The sequence below is a fragment of the Gouania willdenowi genome, chromosome 16 (assembly GCF_900634775.1).
Source record: "Gouania willdenowi chromosome 16, fGouWil2.1, whole genome shotgun sequence".
Lineage (NCBI taxonomy): Eukaryota > Metazoa > Chordata > Actinopteri > Blenniiformes > Gobiesocidae > Gouania > Gouania willdenowi.
In genome coordinates this window covers 11238988-11261349 of record NC_041059.1, presented here as the reverse complement: position 1 = coordinate 11261349, position 22362 = coordinate 11238988, and the positions used below count along the sequence as shown (strand labels likewise).

General features: G+C 36.3%; 3 protein-coding genes across 3 annotated transcripts; 2 read left to right on the top strand and 1 right to left on the bottom strand.

The window, feature by feature from the left end:
- Positions 1–3923: 3923 nt before the first annotated feature.
- Positions 3924–5958, bottom strand: LOC114477837 (zinc-binding protein A33-like). The gene is made up of 4 exons (XM_028470474.1): positions 5734–5958; positions 4422–4444; positions 4099–4214; positions 3924–4006 (listed from the first exon to the last, which is right to left on the bottom strand). Exons 1-4 carry the CDS (start codon positions 5956–5958, stop codon positions 3924–3926), a joined length of 447 nt encoding a protein of 148 aa, XP_028326275.1.
- A 2542-nt stretch (positions 5959–8500) lies between these two features.
- LOC114478289 (INO80 complex subunit E-like) lies at positions 8501–14726 on the top strand. Its single transcript, XM_028471268.1, has 8 exons — positions 8501–8577; positions 8881–8963; positions 9062–9132; positions 9215–9267; positions 10526–10607; positions 12655–12769; positions 13132–13230; positions 14457–14726. The coding sequence occupies exons 1-8, from the start codon at positions 8550–8552 to the stop codon at positions 14658–14660; spliced, it is 735 nt and encodes a 244-aa protein (XP_028327069.1). The 5' UTR covers positions 8501–8549; the 3' UTR covers positions 14661–14726.
- A 2241-nt stretch (positions 14727–16967) lies between these two features.
- On the top strand, positions 16968–21629 carry LOC114478096 (uncharacterized). Its single transcript, XM_028470924.1, has 3 exons — positions 16968–17560; positions 19417–20220; positions 21094–21629. The coding sequence occupies exons 1-3, from the start codon at positions 17240–17242 to the stop codon at positions 21607–21609; spliced, it is 1641 nt and encodes a 546-aa protein (XP_028326725.1). The 5' UTR covers positions 16968–17239; the 3' UTR covers positions 21610–21629.
- The last annotated feature ends 733 nt before the right edge of the window (positions 21630–22362 follow it).

Genomic DNA, 22362 nt, shown 5'->3' with positions numbered 1-22362 from the left:
AACATTTCTGTCCAGATACCCTTATGTGATCTAAATTGATTTTGGATGCTTGAGCTTGTCAGTACATAGAAAAACAAAAATGTACTCTGGAGGCTTAACATCACAGCCCACCGTCATCTCACCTGTTTTATTAGAGAAAAAAAAAAAATCTCACAGCACTTCTACTAATAACACAAACACTGCTATCAATGTCTCATGTGTGAGATTCACCCTCCCTTTGGATTATAGTAGATAATTATAGTGATCAATGCTGAATAATCCGGAAATTGAAGCAATGTTGTCTCCCAGTGACTCCATAAAAGTCTCTACAACTCATAATTAGAAATATGCTCATTTGGACATCCTTTGTTCCCAGTCAGTAATGGGCTCTTTGATTAAAAACAATTAATAATTCAATCGGATGCTTCTCCCATAGAAAAAGGCATTTTTTGTGGTTGGATTTAGTCTTTTAGTCAGTGCCAAATTTACATTTCCTTCTTGTTCATTTATTGTCATTTTCCTTCCGTTTTATTTGTTTTCACTTTCCATTTTTAAACTGAATTTTAACACTAACCCTATATAATTAAAGTGGGATCCTTTTTCTCTCATACATTTTCCCCTGAGTCCGGTACTATTAAAGAATAGCTTCAAGATGCTCTCTTTGCCCCTCTTGGCTCGACGAAAGTATAAAACTATATAAATGTCACTGACACACACTGTCTGGACTTGAGACTCTAAATCTGGTGTATGTGTGTTTGTGTGGGTTTTGACTGACTTTAAACGTCAAGCCACGCCTCAATATAATTTGACTCTAAATAAAGGAGGTGTGCTGATGCATGTCCAAAGCTTACTGCAGGCAAATAAATGACTGTTAAGTATTGAATTCAAATCGACAAAAGCCTTTAAAATAAGCACAAAACAAACAGCTTGTAAAGGCAAATGTCCATAGCATCCACTGACCTTTCTGCAGCGCTTTCATTGAAAACTGAACAATGTTTTCTAACACAATACAATGTCATGTCAGTATCTAAAACAAGCCATAATGGTTAGATTTTAGATGTCAGATTTGATACTTAGATACCGCAATTTTTAAAACAAAAAAGACAGAAAGCATTTTTTGTGCCTCAATCTCAATCTCGCATGGTCAATGTAAAAACTCATGAATTATAGGTTTATATAGGGAAATGCATGACAGTATAGAGGGGATCCATGGGGGAAAGTAGGGTCTCCTTTAACATTACTAACACTGATCTTAATACAGATATAAACACACTTTGTAAATACTGCATGTCAGTTTAACCCCATTCTGACTTAATGTTATGTATAGACAAGTTCTTGTATTTACTTGTTAATAAAGAAAACTAATAAGAATTCCTCATCATCCCTTGATCTAATATACTGTATAGAATATATAAATATATCCACTATTAACTATATATATATATCTACTGAAATTCCTGAACTAATTGGTATTGCTAAACATACTTGTACTTATTCCTTATAACAAGTTATAATTTCACACTCTTGTATATCGCACAATATTTACACGTTGTAATAATAAAAGGATTAACCAACATCCAGTGATGCATTACCTGCAGCATGTCCACAGGCTGTTATTTTGTGTGTGTGTGTGTGTCCATCATCACAGGATGGGGTTTTCTGTGTTTTTGTCAACACTATGATATTTATTAGTGTGTTTTAAATATGCAGAACAGTTTGTATAAAGTAAGAAAAAAAAAAAACACTTCTATACACGTGATCTGTTGTGAGCAAAGTTTCTACGTGCCTGTTTCCCCCTTGTCTTACAATATGTAAGAGAATTGTTTCTGTACTCATGTCAAGTGTGATGGTCACTACAAATGAGGATGTTTGATTGACCCCTGTTTTGGTTCTATTGCCTTATAGTTTATATTAGCCGATATTCTGTCATACACTCCTTCGTTTGGGCCCATATGTCTTGGTTGCAGAGCCAAATGAATGGTGATACCACTGATTGTGAAAGAAAGAATATAATTTAAAGTGCACAATTTTAAGGAAGGAGCTGGATTGAGTTGTGAACTTAGGCTGTTCCATGTACGACAGTTTGTTTTTATTATCATGTTGTAGCATAGTTTGTTGCAAATGGCTGAGCTTGTTATTGTTCAGATGAAAGGGGGAAAAAAGCAGTTTAAAATGATATGAATGTCAAGCTAAAATGAGCATTAATAGTGATTGTATGTGCGAAAAGGCACAAAAGGAATGGTGAGAATGCAGACGGTTGATTTCCTCATTCATAAATTTCAAGCAAGGCTTGATTTGGTGGGACCAGAATTCTCAAATCTAACGGGGCATGCAAGAGGGAGTTGAGTGTTTTCCATGAGAGGAAAGGCCTCCTGTCGTTTCTAAAGTGTGGCTGTGTTCTCAACCTCTCTGATCGCCTGTGCCGAACATCCAACGTGGTCTCTTACAACCTATCACAGATTTTTCTAAAGCTTCTTTATTTCATGTCTAAAGGAATACTAAAAATAAAAGTCAGTGTCACATGCTGTCGTGTTTTCTGCCTGTTTGTACAACACACTCAGTATATCTGATGTCTGAGTTCTCTTTCTGTCCCAGTCACTACAGAATGATTTATTGCATGTATCACGCGCCTCTGTCACATATCAGGCCTCACTATGGACATTGTCTTCCTTTGGGCTTTCATGGCTTCACCCTGGCATGTCATGGTAGGGATATAAATAAGAACAGCCAGGCCAAAGGTAACAGCATAATGTGGATTCCACTTGCTTTAAAACTTGGAAGACTCAGGATTGCTACAAATTATGGCCTTACTTTTTGGTCTCACGTGGTCCTTTACTTTTTCTTTTTACATATTGGTGGTACGTATAAAAATATTATCTCATACAAGTATAAGATAAAATGAAATTACTTAATAATATAATTTTTTTTTAAACTACCTCACAATTTGTAAATTAACTCAACCAATTTTTGGTTGCAACCAGTCCAGCAGATGGTCTGTCACCTCTCAGTCCAATTTGGCTGGAGGTTTCTTCCTGTTAAAAGGGTATTTTTCCTTCACGCTTTCTTATGTGAAATGTTAGGTTTTTAAATTAAAATATGTGGATTTTGTTCGATTTGGAGCTGCAAAAACAAAAATGAACAGCTTTTAATCAAGAGACATATAGGCTACATATTAAAATAGCCTTCAAATAATCCAAATATGCACAAATCTGTTCTTTACGTTGGAAACACTGGTTGGAAACACTGCCCATCAGTTGCAGTTTCAACATCAACACCTTCAATAGTACATGAAGAGCAAGTACAGAATACAGGTTTTGCTAAATTTATGTTGTTGTTTTTTTTGCACTTTATCAAGTCAAAAAACCAACTCAATTTCTGGCAAGATTGAATACAAATAACATGTTCAACCAAACAAAGAGGAGAGTCATCAGCATACATTGTTACACAAATGAGGGGAACAACAGCCTTTTACAGGACAGGAGTAAAAACTTTCATTGGCGCTACGTTCTTTCCATCATCTGCATCACATGGGTTATAGAAGGGAAATAAAGGGACTGTGATTGGTTCCATGGAGAAGGTGTAAATTGTGGACCATGGTCACGGCGTTATAAAAAAGTCAACCTCCTCTTTCTCACAGTCTAAGAAGATGCCAATGCGAACAAGGCGTAGAGACACGGTGACCTTGGTGGGGTTTGGGTCAGTGCAGGCTACGACTGACCCACCTTTTAGGGCCAGTGTCCAGAGGCCGTTGGATGTTCCTGTAGCATCCATCTCCCCTCTAGGGACGTCCCTCTCTTGCTACCCCGAGTCTCCAGGCTGTTTTGCCGCCCACCTCCACCTCCCAATAGTGTCGGCCAGAAAACAGACGCTGGTGTCCCAGCACACAGTAATAATAATGGAACCGTCGTGGGTTAGCTGTGCAGCCGGTTATGTCTTTATCCTCTTCAAACCAAACTGACGTGCACCGACTGAGACAAGGACAGGGCAGGATGGGCTGTTTCTGGGTCCAGGGTCATAGATGTTACATCTACAGGCAATTAAAAAAGGAACTGCAGTGAGTTTTTTTTTCTTTGTTGATTGACTTGATTTCTAAAAAGAAAACAAATAATGTAAACATACTTGGGTAGAGGCAGTTTTTCATGTGCTTCCATATTCTGTACTGGATGGGCCCCACAAACTGACCAGAGCGAACCTCTGCGTCTACTTCTGGTGGAGGAACAAAGCTGACCTGAGACCTGCTTATAGAGAGAGCGGGATGAGGGATGGCTGAATGATGAATGGTTGGATCACTCAATCAGACAACGTCACAGAGAGGCTAGGAAAGATTGACTGATCCCATGCATACATTCACACATGATTGATAGTTTCAGAAGGAAAAGGTGGGGACAGTGAAATAAAAACACTCATTAGGGTGATTAAAACCACACAATGAAAAAACCTGCCTTTTTATGAGATCCTGTATTTCCTGAAATGGGAAAAGCAAAACAAAATTTGTGGCATTATTTAAATGGCATGCGTACTCTGCATCATCACGCAGTTTCTTAAATGCTGACCAATGCAATAGCATCTTTTCCGCGCTTGCTTTTAAATTAGAAATTGATTTTGACTTTCCAAACCAAGCCTCCAAACCGTTGTGTCAATACACGCCTGCGGTTGCTTAACAGCAACAGTCAGATGCAGCATCAAAACTAAGAAACATCACAGTACCTGTATAACTAATGTATTCAGGGTTGGGGTTAATTACATTTTTCAGCCACAATTATGTTTTCAACTACCCATATTCAATTACATTTTAATTATGTTACAGTGACCAGCTTTTTTTTTCCCAATTACTCTTAAATTAAAATTATTTTTTTATGCTCAGAATGGCAATTACTAAAGTTCAATTACAATTAATCACATTACTGAGCCTGAAATAAATAACGTAATAAAAGTTAACCTTCCTCTTGTGTTAGCTTTCTGTTAGCATCTCTTATAATAACAGGTCCTAAATCAGCTGTAGAATTACAATGAAAACAAATATCTATCATCTAATTTCTTTCCTATTTATTGATTTCCTTGATAGACTTCCTAATCAATGAAAATGGTAAAATGTGGCAAAGATTGATATGATACATATCTTAATAATTGTTGACTACATATGTGTAGAACTGTACTTAGAACGGTAACGCTGGCCTTGTAATCAGAGGGTTCCCGGTTCAAACCCTTAACCCCGAACTGTTCCCCAGGCGCCGCAAAATGGCTGCCGCCTGCTCCTCAGGGATGGGTTAAAATGCAGAGGACAAATTTCAATATATGTGTAACACATATACATGACAATAAAGGCTTAAAGCCCAATTTAATTTTAATTAACATTCTTCCCCAGTTTTGCGTTAAATTAAAATTTACATTTTTTATAGAATTTTTGTGGAAATTACAATTACAAGTCAATTATCTCAGCTCAATAACAATTTAATTATGATTATGACAGCAACAGATTTTTAAAATTACAATTGTAGTTAATTATCAATTACGCAATTATAATTATAATTGACCCCAACCCTGATTGCTTTATTATAGAATCCATAGTAGGACTTGATGTTACAATCCTTGACATTTCAGTATCGTAGTTTGCAGAGGTCATCTTAGATGGTCACTTTGGCTAGAGTGGGGTTAAATGGAATTATGGAACTATGTATACCTAATCTGCATCAGAACAAAAGAAATCTAACCCCTCAGATGTAACAAAACAAGTATAGCTTCATATTTTCTCACTTTGAGCAGTTTGGGACTGTCGTCTTCAGTTAGTTTATTGTTCAGTACCATCATCCCTCTCTCCAGGTCCTTGCCTTGTTGGGCTATCTTCTTCTCCCTCTCTTTTAGCTGTTTTAATTGCTTCTGTTTCTCCCTCTCGAGGCGCTCCAGGTCTCTACTCTCCTCCTTCATCCAAGAAACGATGGAGGTTCTGAAATTCTGCTCTGATTTCCCGTTCCAGTTCATTGAACCTGTCCTGATACCAAAACAAACAAAACCAAAACACATTTCTGTCTGAAAGCATTAAATGTTTTTTTTAAAGGGTAAATAAGATCGGTGATGACCTTTGTAAGCTCTGAACGAAATGTATTTATGTGACATATGTATTTTAGTGGAAAAGTAGTCATTCACAGTACCTCGACTTCCACTGAATCTATGTACGTTTCTCTCTCAGCGTCTTTGCAAACATCTACCTCATGCTTGATTCTTTTAATAGCCTGGATAAGTTTTTCCTGTAAAAAAAAAAAACAAACAAAAAACACACGCACACACAGAGATTAGATTAAAGGAAGATTAATGAAACATATCAGGTATAAGAAGTGGCTTTGCTATCGAATTTCAACCTTTAAACGTCCTCATTTGCACGGTAAGAGAAGAACTATCTCAGCTGTCTCACACACAGCAGCAGGTGGACCTCATAAAACGTGTCACTTACCTTATGATCACGCAGAAGGCTTTTATTGCAGTTGTTGTTGGTGTCTTTGTCGTGATTTTGGTACATTCCAGATTCCCAGACTTCCAAACAAAAACAAGGACCTAAAGCAATCTCTTGTAAAACAAACAGTGACAAGAACATGTCAATTCAACCAGCTAAAGAAAGAAATAACGGTAAAAACATGGGTGACCAAACAAGGACATACAATCAAGCCAAAAATTCTCAGAAAAAAAAGATATTGACAAGCTCAGATCAGTAGTCACAGCTCGACGTGATAATATATGAATCCATCGAGTGTAACTAATGAAAGAAGGGGTTGTGAAGTTGCAGATGACTGCAGCTGCCATGGGGGCTTGCCGGATAGTTGGCAGTGACAATTTATGACTGCAGACATAGAAGAGTCTATTTCTGTCTGCCAGTGTCTCTGGAAACAATGAGAAAGGCTGCCAGCCTGGAGATATTATATATCATGTTGGCAGTTCCTGCCATTAATGAGTCACAAAGGATGTTTATTATTACAGGTTAGCTCTTTACTGTTTGTGAAAGGCTAGAGGATGCAGCACACCAGCTGTGGAGCCTGGATGTTGCTTTAGAAGATGCTGATTGGCTTTGATTTTCATGCGGGTTTCGTGCAGTGCAGTTTTAAGGGAGTGCCCTCTGTTAAATGCAGTGTCGGTATTAATATGTCCTTCAATAACATCAGCTCTATTCTAGTGCCAATACACACACCTCCTGTGTTTACTTTTCGCTGGGTTTCTCAACCATCTTTGAGACTTTACAGATCTCTGCTCAACAACCCCATAACGTCCACTCAGGCTGGGTCTGGCAGAGGGCTTTGAGAATACGTGCACTGAAGCAGCAGCTCTGCAAATGTTCTTCATCTATAATTCATAATGGTGGGACTTGGAAAGTGACTGCACTTTCCCACGAATGAACTGTAAACACCAATATGTAGCTTGTAGGGAAGCAAAAAGAAAAGCATAAACAATCAATGGGATTATAGAAAAAACCCACAAGAGATGCTTTAAGACACTCCAATAATGGTGTCCTGTGGTTCTTAATCTAAGTAAACAGACACCACACTCGAGTCCGTTGTAGTATGAACACTCACCAAGGGATGTAATAAAAATTCTTAATGCATTAAAATCAGATATCAACACTCACTCACAGATTTAAAGTTTCCTAAAAAATAATAATACAGAAAACAAAAACTACACTGCATGGTTTGGCTTAGATGCTATTCATTACAGATGAGCATGTCACAAATCTCAAACGTGAACATTTCCATATACAGACATACATTATAGATGTGTAACTCCATTTGCACCTTACGTGGGTACAGTACCCGAATTTCATTGCACACTGTGGAATCACAATAAAGATTCTAAATCTATTTATAATTCTATTACATCCCAAACACTTCCAATACATTTGAAGAGTAACAAATTCACATATTGACACTACAGATATTGTTTGTTGCTCGAATAATTGTAAAATTGTAGGTTTTGAATCATAGAAATGAAGAAAAAGAAAAAAAAAAATAGTTAGGACTTATAGTTTAGTTTTTAGGTGTTTACTCGGTATGGTCACAGGTCAAAATTAAGCTGTAAATGTTTAAGGATTTAACAACTGGATACAACATTACAATATGTTGTGTAGTTATCTGTTTTAGGGTTAGGGTTATCTTTTTACAAAATAATTTTCCAGTATTAAGATAATGCATTTTGACAGTAATTGATCTCTTGATTTTTGATTTTCACAATTAATAACAAAATCTTCAAAATAATAAATATATGAAATGAAACAAACAGTATCGTAATGAGAAAACTTATTTAACAAAAGAATTAACAAAGTATAAATTGTGTTAAAAAGGGATTAAAAAGACTACATTTAAAGAATGATTGGTCTTTTGGTGTATTATATAAGAAAATATATGCATTACTTTTTGCAGTATATTTATATTTGGGCTTTTCTTCATCAAAAAATTTCATGAAATTATTGGTTATTTAAGTGGTAAAAATATGCAACACAAAGCGATTTTTCAAATTAAAAACTATAAATAAAAATGAACTCCGAGCGATCACGACGCGTAAATATGACGTCACGGATGTAAACAAAGAAAATGTCGCACAGACTGACACAAGCTAAAGGTATTAAACATCTTCTCTAACTGTTTTACATGTTATACGAATACATAAGAATATAATGTATGTATGTTATGCTAAATACCACTGTGTCACAGCCATGTAACTTTAACAAACTAGCGTCCTGAGATAACATTTTTACTGGCAGAATGGTTTAGCTTAGCTTAACATGGTTTAGCCTCCGACCCAATGTGCTCAAATTTGGTGACACTGTCGACAGTCTTCGATTTTTAAATATCATAGGAAGAGGTGTTTATTTTTAACCAATGTCAGATTGTATGTTGGGTTCGTGGTTTTGTTGTGTTTTAGAGATGAACGGACAGGCGGACGTCGATGTCGACTACAAGCGAAAATACAAAAACCTTAAACGGAAGTTGAAGTTCCTCGTTTATGTGAGTTCTTTGCACTTTAGTGACCATAGTCCGATTAAATGTCTGTTACTGGGGCAGAATTTTACGTGGCAAAATATAATTGTTTTTTTTCTTCCCAGGAGCAAGAATGCTTTCAGGAGGAACTGAGGAGAGCTCAGAGAAAACTCCTGAAAGTCTCCAGAGACAAAAGGTGGGTTCAGGATTTAAATTAAAGGTTGGGATGTAAATCTGATAAAGGGAATAATAAATAACACCTTTGGTTTGTTTTCCAGTTTTCTGTTGGACAGGTTGTTGCAATATGAAAGAGTGGACGAAGATTCATCAGGTAGCATTAATCAAACGTGTATAAACATACTTAAACTAACACATTTCCATAGATCAGTGATTCTCAACTGGTGGGTCGGGACCCAAAAGTGGGTCGCAGACCTGTACTGGGTGGATCACGGACAGCTGGTCAAAAATAAATTAATACTTAATATCTCTCATGTTGGACTTGTCTTTTATTTTGAAAGAAACTTTGCTGTGAAATGCATGTTGCACAGGAAAATATAGAGATTTATGTTTTAAAAAAAAGATTATATACGTGTGTTTTAAACAGCTAATTGAGAAAAAAATTAATTTGTGGTTGAATTCTAAAAAAAAAACTGGGTCACAATTTGACCGTGGTAAAATGTGGGTCCCAGGGTGAGACCAGTTGAGAACCCCTGCCATAGATGATACTAGTAAATATAAACAGTTACCAGTCATAGCAAACACTTTTTAAATACTTTATTGCAATAATTAACAAAAAATAAGATAAAAAAAATTCACAGAAAACTGTCATTGAAAAAATACACTCCTTTTTATATATGTATTAATTAAGTATGTCAAGAAAACAGTACAAAACAAAACAGAACAGAACAAACAAAGAAAACAATGAAAAAAATGACAAAACAAAAGTTTAAAAGGCATACATGCAAATAAATTGTGAATAAATAAAAGAGTGCCTTTTTGTCACACATCTTTTGATGTAGTCCACTACTTAGTCTCTTTTGAGAGTAATTTTTTTTATTAATTTTTGTAAGTTATCTTTAATATTTAATGTCATTTTTTCATCACATCAAGTTTGCTCTACCGTTCCCAACCAAATATTTGTTTTGGGTGAGATTTGTTGTTTTCATGTCCTTGTCACATGCTTCATTGTTGTAACACACAAAACATTAAAAAGTGGGATATCCGCCTTGTTTATTAGTAATGTCACAGTAAATATATGAGCTTAATTGAAGTTTGACGCTTTATGTTGCTTTTTCATTGAATAGAGCCTCGTTTTATTGTGCCATATTATTTTTGTAAGAAAGAATCTCAAATTGTCTAATAAGCTCCGAGGCCGATACTACGATACAATCTGGTAAGCAGGTTAAAGGATAATTTGATGATTTGTCCAATAGAGACACAAATGCAAATTCTTGTTCTGTCCATAACTTGATCTCGAAAAGAAACCTGGTGTTTTCCAAGTTAGAACTACTGAGAGGGACTTTTCCAGTGTTTCTTACTCACCTTACACTTTCAATCTCTTATCTTAAGTTTTTATTCTTCTCTTCCAGATTCAGAAGCAACAGTTTCTTCGGATAACAGTGAAGGAGAGGTACCCCGCGAAAGAGAACGAGAGCGAGAGGTTGCAAAGAAGTAAGAAGAATGTTTAAGTAAATAGATAAACAAATATACGGCAACATGAGTGATATAGAATTTTTTAGACAAAAACAATCATTTCTAGCCAATGAAAAGACTTAAATGAAACAAACATACATGTTTCTTAACTTTGTAGAGAAGCTGCAGGGAAATGAGATGAACATCACATTCTCTGGGAAATTTAGTTTTAATAAATGATACCTTAGCATCTCGTGTGCATAACTTGACAGTGTTTCAAGATTTTTCAAATATGTAGGTCTTAGTAGCGGGTTGCAGCTTGCAAACAATTATTAAAGCTAATCACAAAGTAAAATTAGTTTAAAAAAAAAAAAAAAAAATGTGCCAATTAGTGTGTATTATTATTTTTCACATAACCCAGAGTTTATGTCATAGCATCTAAAAATGCATAAAAGCACAGTAAGATCTACTCAGTGAACTAAAAAGAGAATGAAATAAAATAGGCCGTGGCTACAGGTACGTTAAATGTTTCCATAGACTGCCACTCTATGGATACGCAGCACCCCTCATTGGCCGGTTTAGGTCACGTGAAAGTTATGTCATTTGTTTTTTAGCTCATATTTATTTTTAGCTACCCCGCTAACCCTTTAATTTTAACCCTATCCCTAACTCTAATTCTATCCCTAACCCTAAAATGTTTATTTTTGTCAGATATGTATTCGTAAAGGTGGAATTTGCCGTGTTAAATATGTTAAAATGAAAAAAATTATTTGTCAAATGTGGGATTTGAACCCACATTAGCGGAACCCACATTAGCGGAACCCATGTTAGCGGAGAGTGGGGCGCCTTAGACTGGAAATGTATTTATAGTCCCGGGGACTATGGCTACGTTTAACGTACCTCCAGACACTTTCAATAAAATAACATTAGGCTGCTTTACTGCAATAATAAATAAAACATAAATAAATGCATATTATTTTAACAGTTTTTCTTCATCGATTGTGACCAAATCACCTTTTTTTATTTCTGATAAAGAGAACTTTTACAATAGATTTATTTTTAATATTGAAATTGGGAAAATGTATCGGTTTTATTATATATATATATATATATATATATATATATATATATATAGGTTTATATTTTATGTATATTAATAAAAAAGTTAAAATATAAGAAAACATTTACAACTGGGGAGAAAAAACAATCAATAACCACGGTTTTATTATTGACAATTATGAATCTATTCTTAATTTCCAAAGATTGTTTACATATTTCAAAGTGTAAAACAAATCAGGCTAGTCCTCCTAATTGGGATATTTCCATTACACTAAACGATACTGAAGGTGCTGTGAGGTGTTACTCAAAAGAGGAGTAAAATAAATCAGCAGCTCACTGATGTTACATGGGCAGATCAATAATCAGCAGTGATCAAAAATTTCATCGATGATCATTAATAATCAAAAAGTGGTTTGTAACTGGGCTTATAACTACCCTTACAAATAATATCCTTTGTGTTAACTTCACAGAGAAAATGCTATTTACAAATGTGTGAGGTGCTGCATGTTTTTGTCTATTAATAAATATGTTCAATGCCCCCAAATAGTTCTTCATGCTCCCAAATTTTTGACTTTAGAGCCCTGAGGACGATGCTGAATGCAACCAGTGGAGTGTAGAAACTTAGATACTTCTCTTTAAACTTTCAAACCATAGCAAATGTAGTATAGTATAGTACATCTGATTCATTGTGCTTTACTATAATTTCCATTTATTAACATTTTAATAAAATCAATTTCCTAAATCTGTTGTTTTTTTTTCTATACTAAAATTTTTTAATTGCATTTATTGTAACAAACTGTTTTTTTTGTTGAAAAATGAATCTTCTAAGAATAGATGGGTTGTCAGAAATGTATTGAGCCGATTTAAATGATATATACTCGACAGCAGAAAATATATCTCAATAAGTGAATGGACAAAAAACGTGTCCCTTTTATCAGTGCAGTATAAAGCAGGGTTTGTCCACACATGCATTATTTATTCCACTGAAAATGAACTTTGATCTCACATTGATTTTTTTTCTTTTCAGGCGTAGAAATATTCCTGTGGCGTGCCTTTCCTCGTCCTCCTCTCATCTGTCGCTGTTGTCTCGTGCCAGTGTAAATCCACTGCAGTCGTCCACTCCAGGATCATATCTAAACACTGTAAGTTCTCTTCCTCTGTTCCTACACCCATCTGCAACCATTGCTGCTGTTTTCATGTAGCCATCAGAACACATTCACGATTTTAATTTTTTAAAATATTATTTTCTGCTCATTTTAATTTAAATGTATGTCATTGACTTCCTTTATTCAAGATTCATGATGCCCTCCACATCTTTGTATTTTTCATTTTGTTGTTTGTGTGTTTTCTGTGTGTCTCTCTGTCTTTTCCACTGTCTTTATGAATATGTGTGTGTGGTTGTGCTACGTTTTGGTTGGTTTTGGGGCGTGCGTGCGTGCGTGTGTGTGTGTGTGTGTGTGTGTGTGTGTGTGTGTGTGTGTGTGTGTGTGTGTGTGGTGGGCAGATGCCCTTCCCACCTGAGTATTTGGCTCCATCAGCAGAAAGAATGAAGAAAGAGAGAAAAACAAAGACGCCAAAAAACAAGAAAGACACCATGGGAAAGGTGAGAGAGGAGAAAAGAGAGAGTGAACTACATTGAAACCAAATGTCTGTTTCATTTTTGTTTACAAGCTCCAAAGCATCGTACTGTTTGTTTTTTTCATGCAATTTTCATCTTTTTTTTTCTTTATTCATACACATCCTGCTCTTAATATCTAATAGTTCTTTTCTATCAGGGATTTTGCTGCTATCATTTGTGCAGCATTTGTCTTTTTATTTTGTGTCATCCAGGGTTGGGGTCAGTTATAATTGTAATCGTGTAATTGATAATTAATTACAATTATGACATAATTGCGTTAAGGTTATGTTTTACCCTCCGTTTATGTCTGTCAGTCTGTTATGAATGGATTTAGATGCAATTTTCAGGAAAATGATGAATGGGACAAGGACCCGAACACTAACACTAACCTTAACCCAAACCTTAACCTTAACCCAAACACTAACCTTAACCCAAACACTAACCTTAACCCAAACCCTAACCTAACACAAACCTTAACCCAAACCCTAACCTTAACCCAAACCCTAACCTTAACCAAAACCCTAACCTTAACTCAAACCTTAGCCCAAACCCTTACCTTAACCCAAACACTAACCTTAACCCAAACACTAACCTTAACACAAACACTAACCTTAACACAAACACTAACCTTAACACAAACACTAACCTTAGCCCAAACCCTTACCTTAACCCAAACACTAACCTTAACCTTAACACTAACCTTAACCCAAACACTAACCTTAACCTTAACACAAACACTAACCTTAACCTTAACCCAAACACTAACCTTAACCTTAACACAAACACTAACCTTAACCCAAACCCTAATCCAATAAACTAATAAAATGCGTGTCCATTCACTTTGAAAACAAAAATAAACAAAACTGAATTTATTTATTTTTTTAGCAAAAATTCATTTTCCGGTAGTGCACATGTGCACGCATATATGCTCATAATTGATCTCAGTATGAGGAAACTCAGTCCATGACACTGGCTCTCCTCAAACACCTTCACGCTACAAGCTCCCAACAACAAACTTTCCAGAAGAGAATAAAATACAACAACAAAAACAATTCAATTATGATTACAACAGCAGCATAATTTTTCAATTACGGTTACATTTATAATTACATCATAATTGTAATGAATTATCAATTACGCAATTACAATTTTAATTGAGCCCAACCCTGGTGTCACCCCCGACATATCTTACTACATTCTGCTCCTTTCAGGTTGTCACTCCAATGGGTGGTAGTTACCCATCAGCCTCTGCAGCTCCTCCCACAGCCAGTGGCCACTTCAGCTGGGTCCCCAGACAGATGCTCAGCGGCGATGCAGGGGAGGAGGAGTGCGACAGTGATGGAGAGAGCGACAGAGGGGATGAAGGAGGAGAGGGAGACGAGCCTGAGCTGGTCATTGACATCCCTAATGAGTGAGCTGGCTGTTCTTTAAAGGGAGCAAACCCGGAGTGTCCATCAAAGTTTACTAGTGGGGTGAGGTAGGGGACGGGGTGGGCTGAGCAAATGAAGCTAAATGAAAACCACATGCCCCCCTGTGGCCCAGAGCTGTAATAGCACCCCAAATACCAGAAGACTGTGATTTTTTTTTTTAAATGTGTTATATAGTCAATACTCTGAACAAAAGTTACTTAAGCAAAGTAGAGAGATGGAATCTTAGTTTCTACTTTGTATACAAACTCACTCTCAGTTTGAAAATTGTAAATGTAAAAAGGTGTGTGTTTCCTTTACACAGATAAAATATCTTTAAAAAAACAGCTTATATATATATATAAGCTTATAGTACATGTAAATGTCAAACGCATTGAAATATTGCATCATGACTTGATAATAACCTTTTTATCCTAATAATTAATATAAATAATAAAAGCATGTTGTTATTTAAGGGCCAAATTAGTACATATTGGACTCGTGTTTCTTCAGGTTTCCTTCACAGACGCCAGTTATATTTTTTAAAAGTGGTTCCAATTTAAAAAATTGATACATTTACAAAGACTGAAATTCAAATTCATTATTTGAAAAACACGTCATAATCAAAACCCTTAATTTATTTATTTTTTGTTTGGAAATGTCATGTTCTCACACCATAATAAACAGAATGATACAAAATCAAATATGTTTCACTTATATTTTTAAGCCAACTTGCTTTGTTATTCAGTGAGAGGACTGACCGTCAAACGTAGTAATACATATTTTACTTGTTTTGTGATTATACTGTTGTATGATTCTGGTACCATAATTATCCTTTATTTGTTATTGCAAAGGTTAAAAAAGTATTTTACTTGGTTTCCTCAAATCTGTCCAACAGTTCTCTTACTGTGTTCATGCTAAATATTATTATTGCTATAAATACTATAAATAATACACACAGATGCTTTTTTTTTTTTTTTAGTCCAACAGACTTTTGCTTAACTCACTTACTAACCTTCACTAACCAAACCTATGATTTTTATTTATTTATTTATTTTAAAAATGGGACAATATGAGAAGAAAGAAAACATTGTCATCTAAATATGTGGGATTGTAGCCACAGGGATTATTTCCATCCCCTCCCTCATTTGCATGTTGGTGTTATAATAAAACAAACATCAGTAAAGGAATAAAACACACAGGGCATATTAAAAAAGACAGGTAACATACAACAACCGTGAACAATCTAAGTGACATATAGTGCTGAGAAAAAAGATAGTCTTAGAAATTTTGGGACCATAATGATTATACATCGTTGATTATAAAGTGCTAAAGTGCTAATTAAAGTGCTTTAATGCTAAAGTGCAAAGTGAAGCCAGAGAAATAATGTGTAGTAGTTTGCACTTTTAGAAACACAGCATTCCTGCTGCGTAGCTCAGAACTGGACTAACAATTACAGTCTTTTGTTGGTTTTTTTGATAACATTCAATCATTTAAAACATGTGAAGGTTTAAAACACATGTTGTAGTCTGAATTAATGCCCCACCCGAAATCACACCCTTTAACATTCATTCCAGAGCTTCACTGTGCAACACTGTTCAGTGGCTGAAGAATGCACAGCTCTGTGTTCTTTTTGTTCTCTTTAAGCTGTGTGTGCTGCTCTGAAACTATGAGCAGGAACTACTGCCATTGTTGGGTTACTACTACTACTACACAACTTTGGACTGCTTGCTTGACTTTTTTTGTACAGGAATCCTGGTTGCTCTTTTGATTTGACTGATGTTGGTTGGAGCTCTGTAGCAACATGTAGTATACTTGCCAAATTTCCACCTTCCCACACATATTCAATGCTGGAATGTGGGAATTCATGCTGACTTTTACAATTTGCAGTTAGTGCCAATGTCAGGCCTGAACAGGCCTGTCTTAACATTTAAAAAGGCGTTGGCTATGAAAGAGTGTGTGATTGGCCCAGTTTTAAAGGTTAACTGAACACTGGACAATTCTATTATCAGACTTAAAATATATATATATATGTGTGTGTGTGTGTGTATATATACACATTAGATTTCGATGAGTTGCTCTTCGTGATTTATAGCAACTGTTTGATTTCCAGAGTCAGCACTGGGAGGATTACTGAGCAGCACAGGTTTGTCAATCAAGTTAAGATTATATAACATTGTTAAAAGGAATGTGGACTTACAGGTAAATGCAAGAAAGAAAGGGTGTGGGCTCCGTTTGTATACTTAACAGGGAGTTGTAGGTGTAGCCATGGAGAGCATCAGAGTGTGGGTAAAGGAGAGGTGCAGCCAGAGGGTGGAGGAGGGAGGGGCTGAGGCTGTCAGTGAAAGGTAATGAAGGAGTAAGCAGAACTGTGGATGACTCAAAGGAGGCAGACATGCTGGAAGACGACGCGTGGAGTGGGTGATTTAAACGCCGAGCTAGCAAATGCTGGCCAACTTATCTTTTTCCATCTCTACACGGGGGGAAAAACTGGATAATTTATAAGCTTCTCCTTCTCGCTCTGTCCGAGCGTGAGTAAGGGAGAGAGAGGGGAGATCTGCTGAGCTCATCACATCTCCACCTCCATTATGCGTCCTGCTGCTGCTGTCAGTGCAGCAGCTGCAGCTCTCTGGCTGCTGGCACTGCTGGGCCCAGGCCTGTCCTGTCCAGATGAGGATGGCTCTGAGGGCGACTTGCAGACCTGCAGCTGCTGCTTCTACAGACAGACGCCTCCACAGGGAGCCTCTACGGGGCCGTCGCTGAGCTCACTCTGCCACAGACTGCCTGGGGGGCGTACATTTGCCTCTCTGACCAGACAGGCCTGTGACACTGCTGTCTACTCTGCCTTCCATATCAGCCATGGATGGATGGAGAGAGAAGGAGAAGAAGTAATAGAAAAAGAGCCTGAGGTAAAGACACGTCTGTCACTGTGTTTAAAGGAACTGTGTGTAAATCTGCATTAAATAGTTAATTTATATCACACCATGAAGATGGAACACTTGGAGCTATCTGTTACATATCTTAGGAGCAGATTTGAGTTACTTGCTCCTAAAAGTTTCAACTTCAAAATATTAAATGTTGTACTCTAACTTTTTGTTGGTTTTTTTTTAAAAATTTTTTTTAATTGTGTTAATGTGATCAGAGTTTTTGATTGTGAGATCCATCTTATTCCAGGGGTGCTACTTTCTAGTTATGGGTTCAACTTCCTGTTTGATAAAATGTGTATAAAGATCTTAGCTTTCTTAGTGTAAACAGATGGCCCAACTTTCTAAAATGCAGTTTACTGTCATTGCCTTAGATGCAGAATTACAACGTCCAGCTCTAGCCTTTCAAAATAAGAGTTTTGTTCATAAACTATACACTTGTAATGAACATAAAACAATCTTTATTTTTTTAGTGAAAGAATTTATGAATTACTACAAACAAAAACTTTTTAAGAAATTGGTCACATTATTTACATGTCACTTGAAAACTGCCACCTCACCTACTAAACAGGAAGTTGTCCCCTAAATAATAACGACAGTAGCAGTTCAGTAATAAAGTGGATAATGAGGTAATCGCGCGTACGAGACAAAGTAATCTGGAATGATTAACTATTTAACAAATGAAATGAAGATTGTTATTGCATATTTTACTACTTGGTTATTGCTTATTTACAATGCGTTTATTATTCAAAGATTCATTGTGATAAACTGTAACCTAATATTGCAAAAACATTCATATTTTTTTTTCCCTTGCACAGTTTGGGATTCCTAATCTTAGTAATTGTTCTCGGATGGTAATATCTAAGTAAAGAAGGTTTAGGTTTACTCTGAGTGAGCATGGACAGAAACTCACCAAGAGAAACAGATGCAAATTAATGCAGAATGAGTATTATTTGAATGAAATGTAAATAAACAAAAACTTCACAAAAGAGAAAGTGGGGAACTAAATCACCAACCTTCAGGTTGCTGCTTGGCTTACTAAACATCGGAGGTATAAAGAGTACTGATTTATCCTACTCAAGTAGAAGTACTGTTGCTTGAATTAAATTGTACTTGAGTACAAGTGCAAAAAAGTCATATATAAAATATTCAAGTACAAGTAAAAAGTAGATCCATTAAACAGTACTCAAAGTAAAAGTTTCTTCCACCCCACATGTTTATTTTTGGTAAGAAATTTTGCCATTGTTCCCTTACATACAATTAACATGTAAACTTAAAAATAAATTGCACAATTGTAACTTAATTATTTTTTTTACAAAGGCATCTGTATAAAACAAATGGTTTGTCAAAATGTTTTTTCAAGATAAAATAACACCAATGAATTCAATTCAAAATAATAAAACTATCAGGCTCTAAGTATAGCTACCTTTATGAACTCTAAAATTGAGAAAATACCCAGCATTCAATGCTGTTGTGGCGCGGTGCGTTACGTTTAATCTGATTGGTCGGCTATGATGTGATGCATTTGATTGTTGTCTGGTCACTTAATTTTTTTTTTAGTTCAACAATGTCCGTTGATTATTTTAAAACAAAAAATAATAATTTGCTCAGTAACCGTTGGGTGTAGAAATTAATTATTTTACTTTTTTAAAAAGTAAAATTAATGATACTCAAAAAAGTACAAGTACGCCTAAAGCAACATGAGTACCTGTGATTCATTACTTTCACTTCTGCTAAACACTCATCCAATACAACAAAATTGACTAATTTTTAACTTAAAAACAACTTATTATAAACAGCATACTGTACAAATGTGTTGATTTTGTTTGTGTTTCTGTCAGATTCCAGAGGAACCAGTACACAACTCAAAAGTAGCCATACCAGCTCTTCTCAGACTGGGATCATCTCATGCTCTGTCACCCCCAGACTCGCCATTTCAAAACTGGGACTCAACAGTCACAACATTGGTCCAGTCAAGCATCTATCCTCGCTGCACCACTTTAGAGGGTGACCTCTACATTCTGATGGGGGCGGGAAGCTTTGGGGCAGCGGAGGATGGAGAAGAACAGTGTCAGACCACCCCACTGTGGTCTGCAGTCTGCTGCTCTGCCCCAGAAGGGAAAGATGGCTTCAGTGTGGCCATAATCCAAGAGACAGGAGAAGGGCTGAGGCCAGTGAGCATTAAGGAGCTGGAGGAAGTGCTGGGAGTGACAGAGTTGTTCTTTGAAGGCTGTGGAGATGCAGACAGTGGAGCGTTTTTTGCCAAAATAGATTTAAACAACATTGAGCAACTGGACGTTATAAGAAAATCTGAAGCAGACGAGGCTAGTGAAGAAGGAGGCGATGCAGACGTGAACACAGATGCAAGCGAAGACGGAGAGTCATCAATAACTCAGGAGAAAGTCATTGATCCTGAAAACGATGATGAGGATGTCACTCAAGAAGCGTCGAGGACCAGCAGTGACTCTCAGGCTAAGAAAATACAATCAGGAGCTGTCAGGTCAGACGCAGCTCAGCTTGAGACGGATGATGAGCAGGAGACAAACTCAAGCAGCTCCATAGTCTACGTCCTCGCCACCACCTTGTACCTCTTCAAAGCCCCGCTCAACCCTATCTTCTCTAGAATCACTGAGTTTCCTGGACAGGTAATTAAAATATATCTAAATTCAATCTTTATTCACAGTTCTTGAACTGAAAAATATGCCAAACCACATAACAGGCTACAAAAACACAAAATTAGAAGGAAAAAAAACACACATAAATTGGAGAAAAGGATAAAAAATTAAACAAGTAAAAAAACACACAAAATGACAAATAAATAAATCAATAAACAGACACACACAAAATGAGAGGAAAATTAAATGGCAGAAATACACAAATTTACTTAAAAAACACTGAAAAATATCCCAAACTACTCCAAAAACAAAAAAATACAACAAAAACACAGAAATTGGAGAGCATAAATTCATAAAACAAGTCCAGAAACACAGAAAATTACTCAAACACACTATATGAGCAAAATAAAATACACAAAACTACATAAAAAATGCACAAGACGACAAAAGGATGACACAAGACAATAATCCAAAATAAAATACTCATATTTAAAGTTTTTTAAACAACTAAGTTTTTTAAAAAAACTTTTTTTACAGTGAGAAAAAAATTGGTTTATTCTCAAAATTAAAGACACTTGCTGAATATTACAAATAAAAAATGTAAATAGTACATTACATTAAAATACATTAAAATTAAATATTTCAGTCTGTCAAAAAATGTAACTTTTTAAACAATATATATAGATATTAAGAATAATTCATTGTAGCCACAGTTATTGGCATAGTGATGAGTATGTCCCACCTAGATCTCCTCTTTTCAGATTGCTTCTCTTTGACACTGGAATGAGGTATGACCTGCAGGTTAGGTTCACTCTGAGTCTCTGCAGCGCCTTTGGGTCACTTCCTTATTTAAACTTTAAGAAAAAACCCAAACCTCACGGCACTTTTATGCTCTTGTTTCAGGTGGTCTATGTTCTCCAGGAAGACCTTGGAGTGCTTTGTGCTTTGCCTGGAGACACCTGCAACGTTTTTTACCTCTTGACCTCCGACCTCCTGTCAGGGATGTGCTCAGCTGTTGAAACTGTACTTGGAATTGGATACAATGGCTTCTACAATATTTATTACTGCACTTCTTCCATGCTTGGGGCCCTGCTAAACAGCTGCTATACAGGGGTTATGGGCACGGGTACTTTGATGGGAGATGCACTGGGGATATTTGGTGGCACCATAGGTAATGCTTGGTGGGTTTTGAAGCGCTTTGGAGGAGGGCTGTGCAAGGAGAGCGGGGGCTATGTGGGGTCAGTGGCATCAGAAATGGGAAGTCAAGCACTAACAGTGGGTGGAGGGTTGGGGAGGCTCGTTTGGAGGAGTGGGGATGGAGTGTTCAAAGGATTTCGACTTGGAGGTGGTTTTGTCGTAGGTCTTGTAGATTTAGTGTTCGGTGGATTGGGTTGGTTCTTTGGGGAAAGATCTGAATAATTTTTATTTGTTTGTTTGTTTGTGGGAATGGGAAAAGTAAGTTTGTATGAATATGATGTCATTTTAGTTGGTTAAAAAAAATCTGGATTTATTTTTCTTAAGAGACTCTCAAATCTAATAGTTACTAACTTACTGTAAAAAGATCTACAGTGTTTAAATTTTGAAGTATGGGCGGTAATACTCTTGGCCTTGGTTGCCAAGCACCGTAAAACTACACAGAAGAAGAAGAAATGTTGTATTTGAAAACCATTGCATTAGCACACACCTAATAAAATTTAAGAAATGTCTTGTTGTGTTCTTTTCCCCTTCCTGTAATCTTGTATGTATCTGACGACCAGTACTTGAGTGCCATGTTTATTCATTGATCCATTCATTTTCTGACCCGCTTGCTCCCTATTTTCAGGGTTGCTAGGGTCTGCTGGTGCCCATCTCCAGCTTTCATTGGTATTAGGCAGGGGTACACCCTGGACAAGATGCCAGTCCATCTGTTTATTCATTATTTTGCTTAATTGTTCTGCTCCATGGTATTTCATAGCCAATACAATTTCCCCCTCTACTTGAGTTAGCATTAGACTCGGATAGTATTGCATTTGGTGTTTAAACTAGCCGAGCAAAGTGAAATGAAGCAATGAAAGAGTTGTCAACCCAATTTGATTGAAATTTGCTATTATGATTATTAGTAGTACATTTAGTGTCAAAATTATCACTAGTTCTAATTCTACTAATATTATGGTGAAATGGATCAGGTATCAA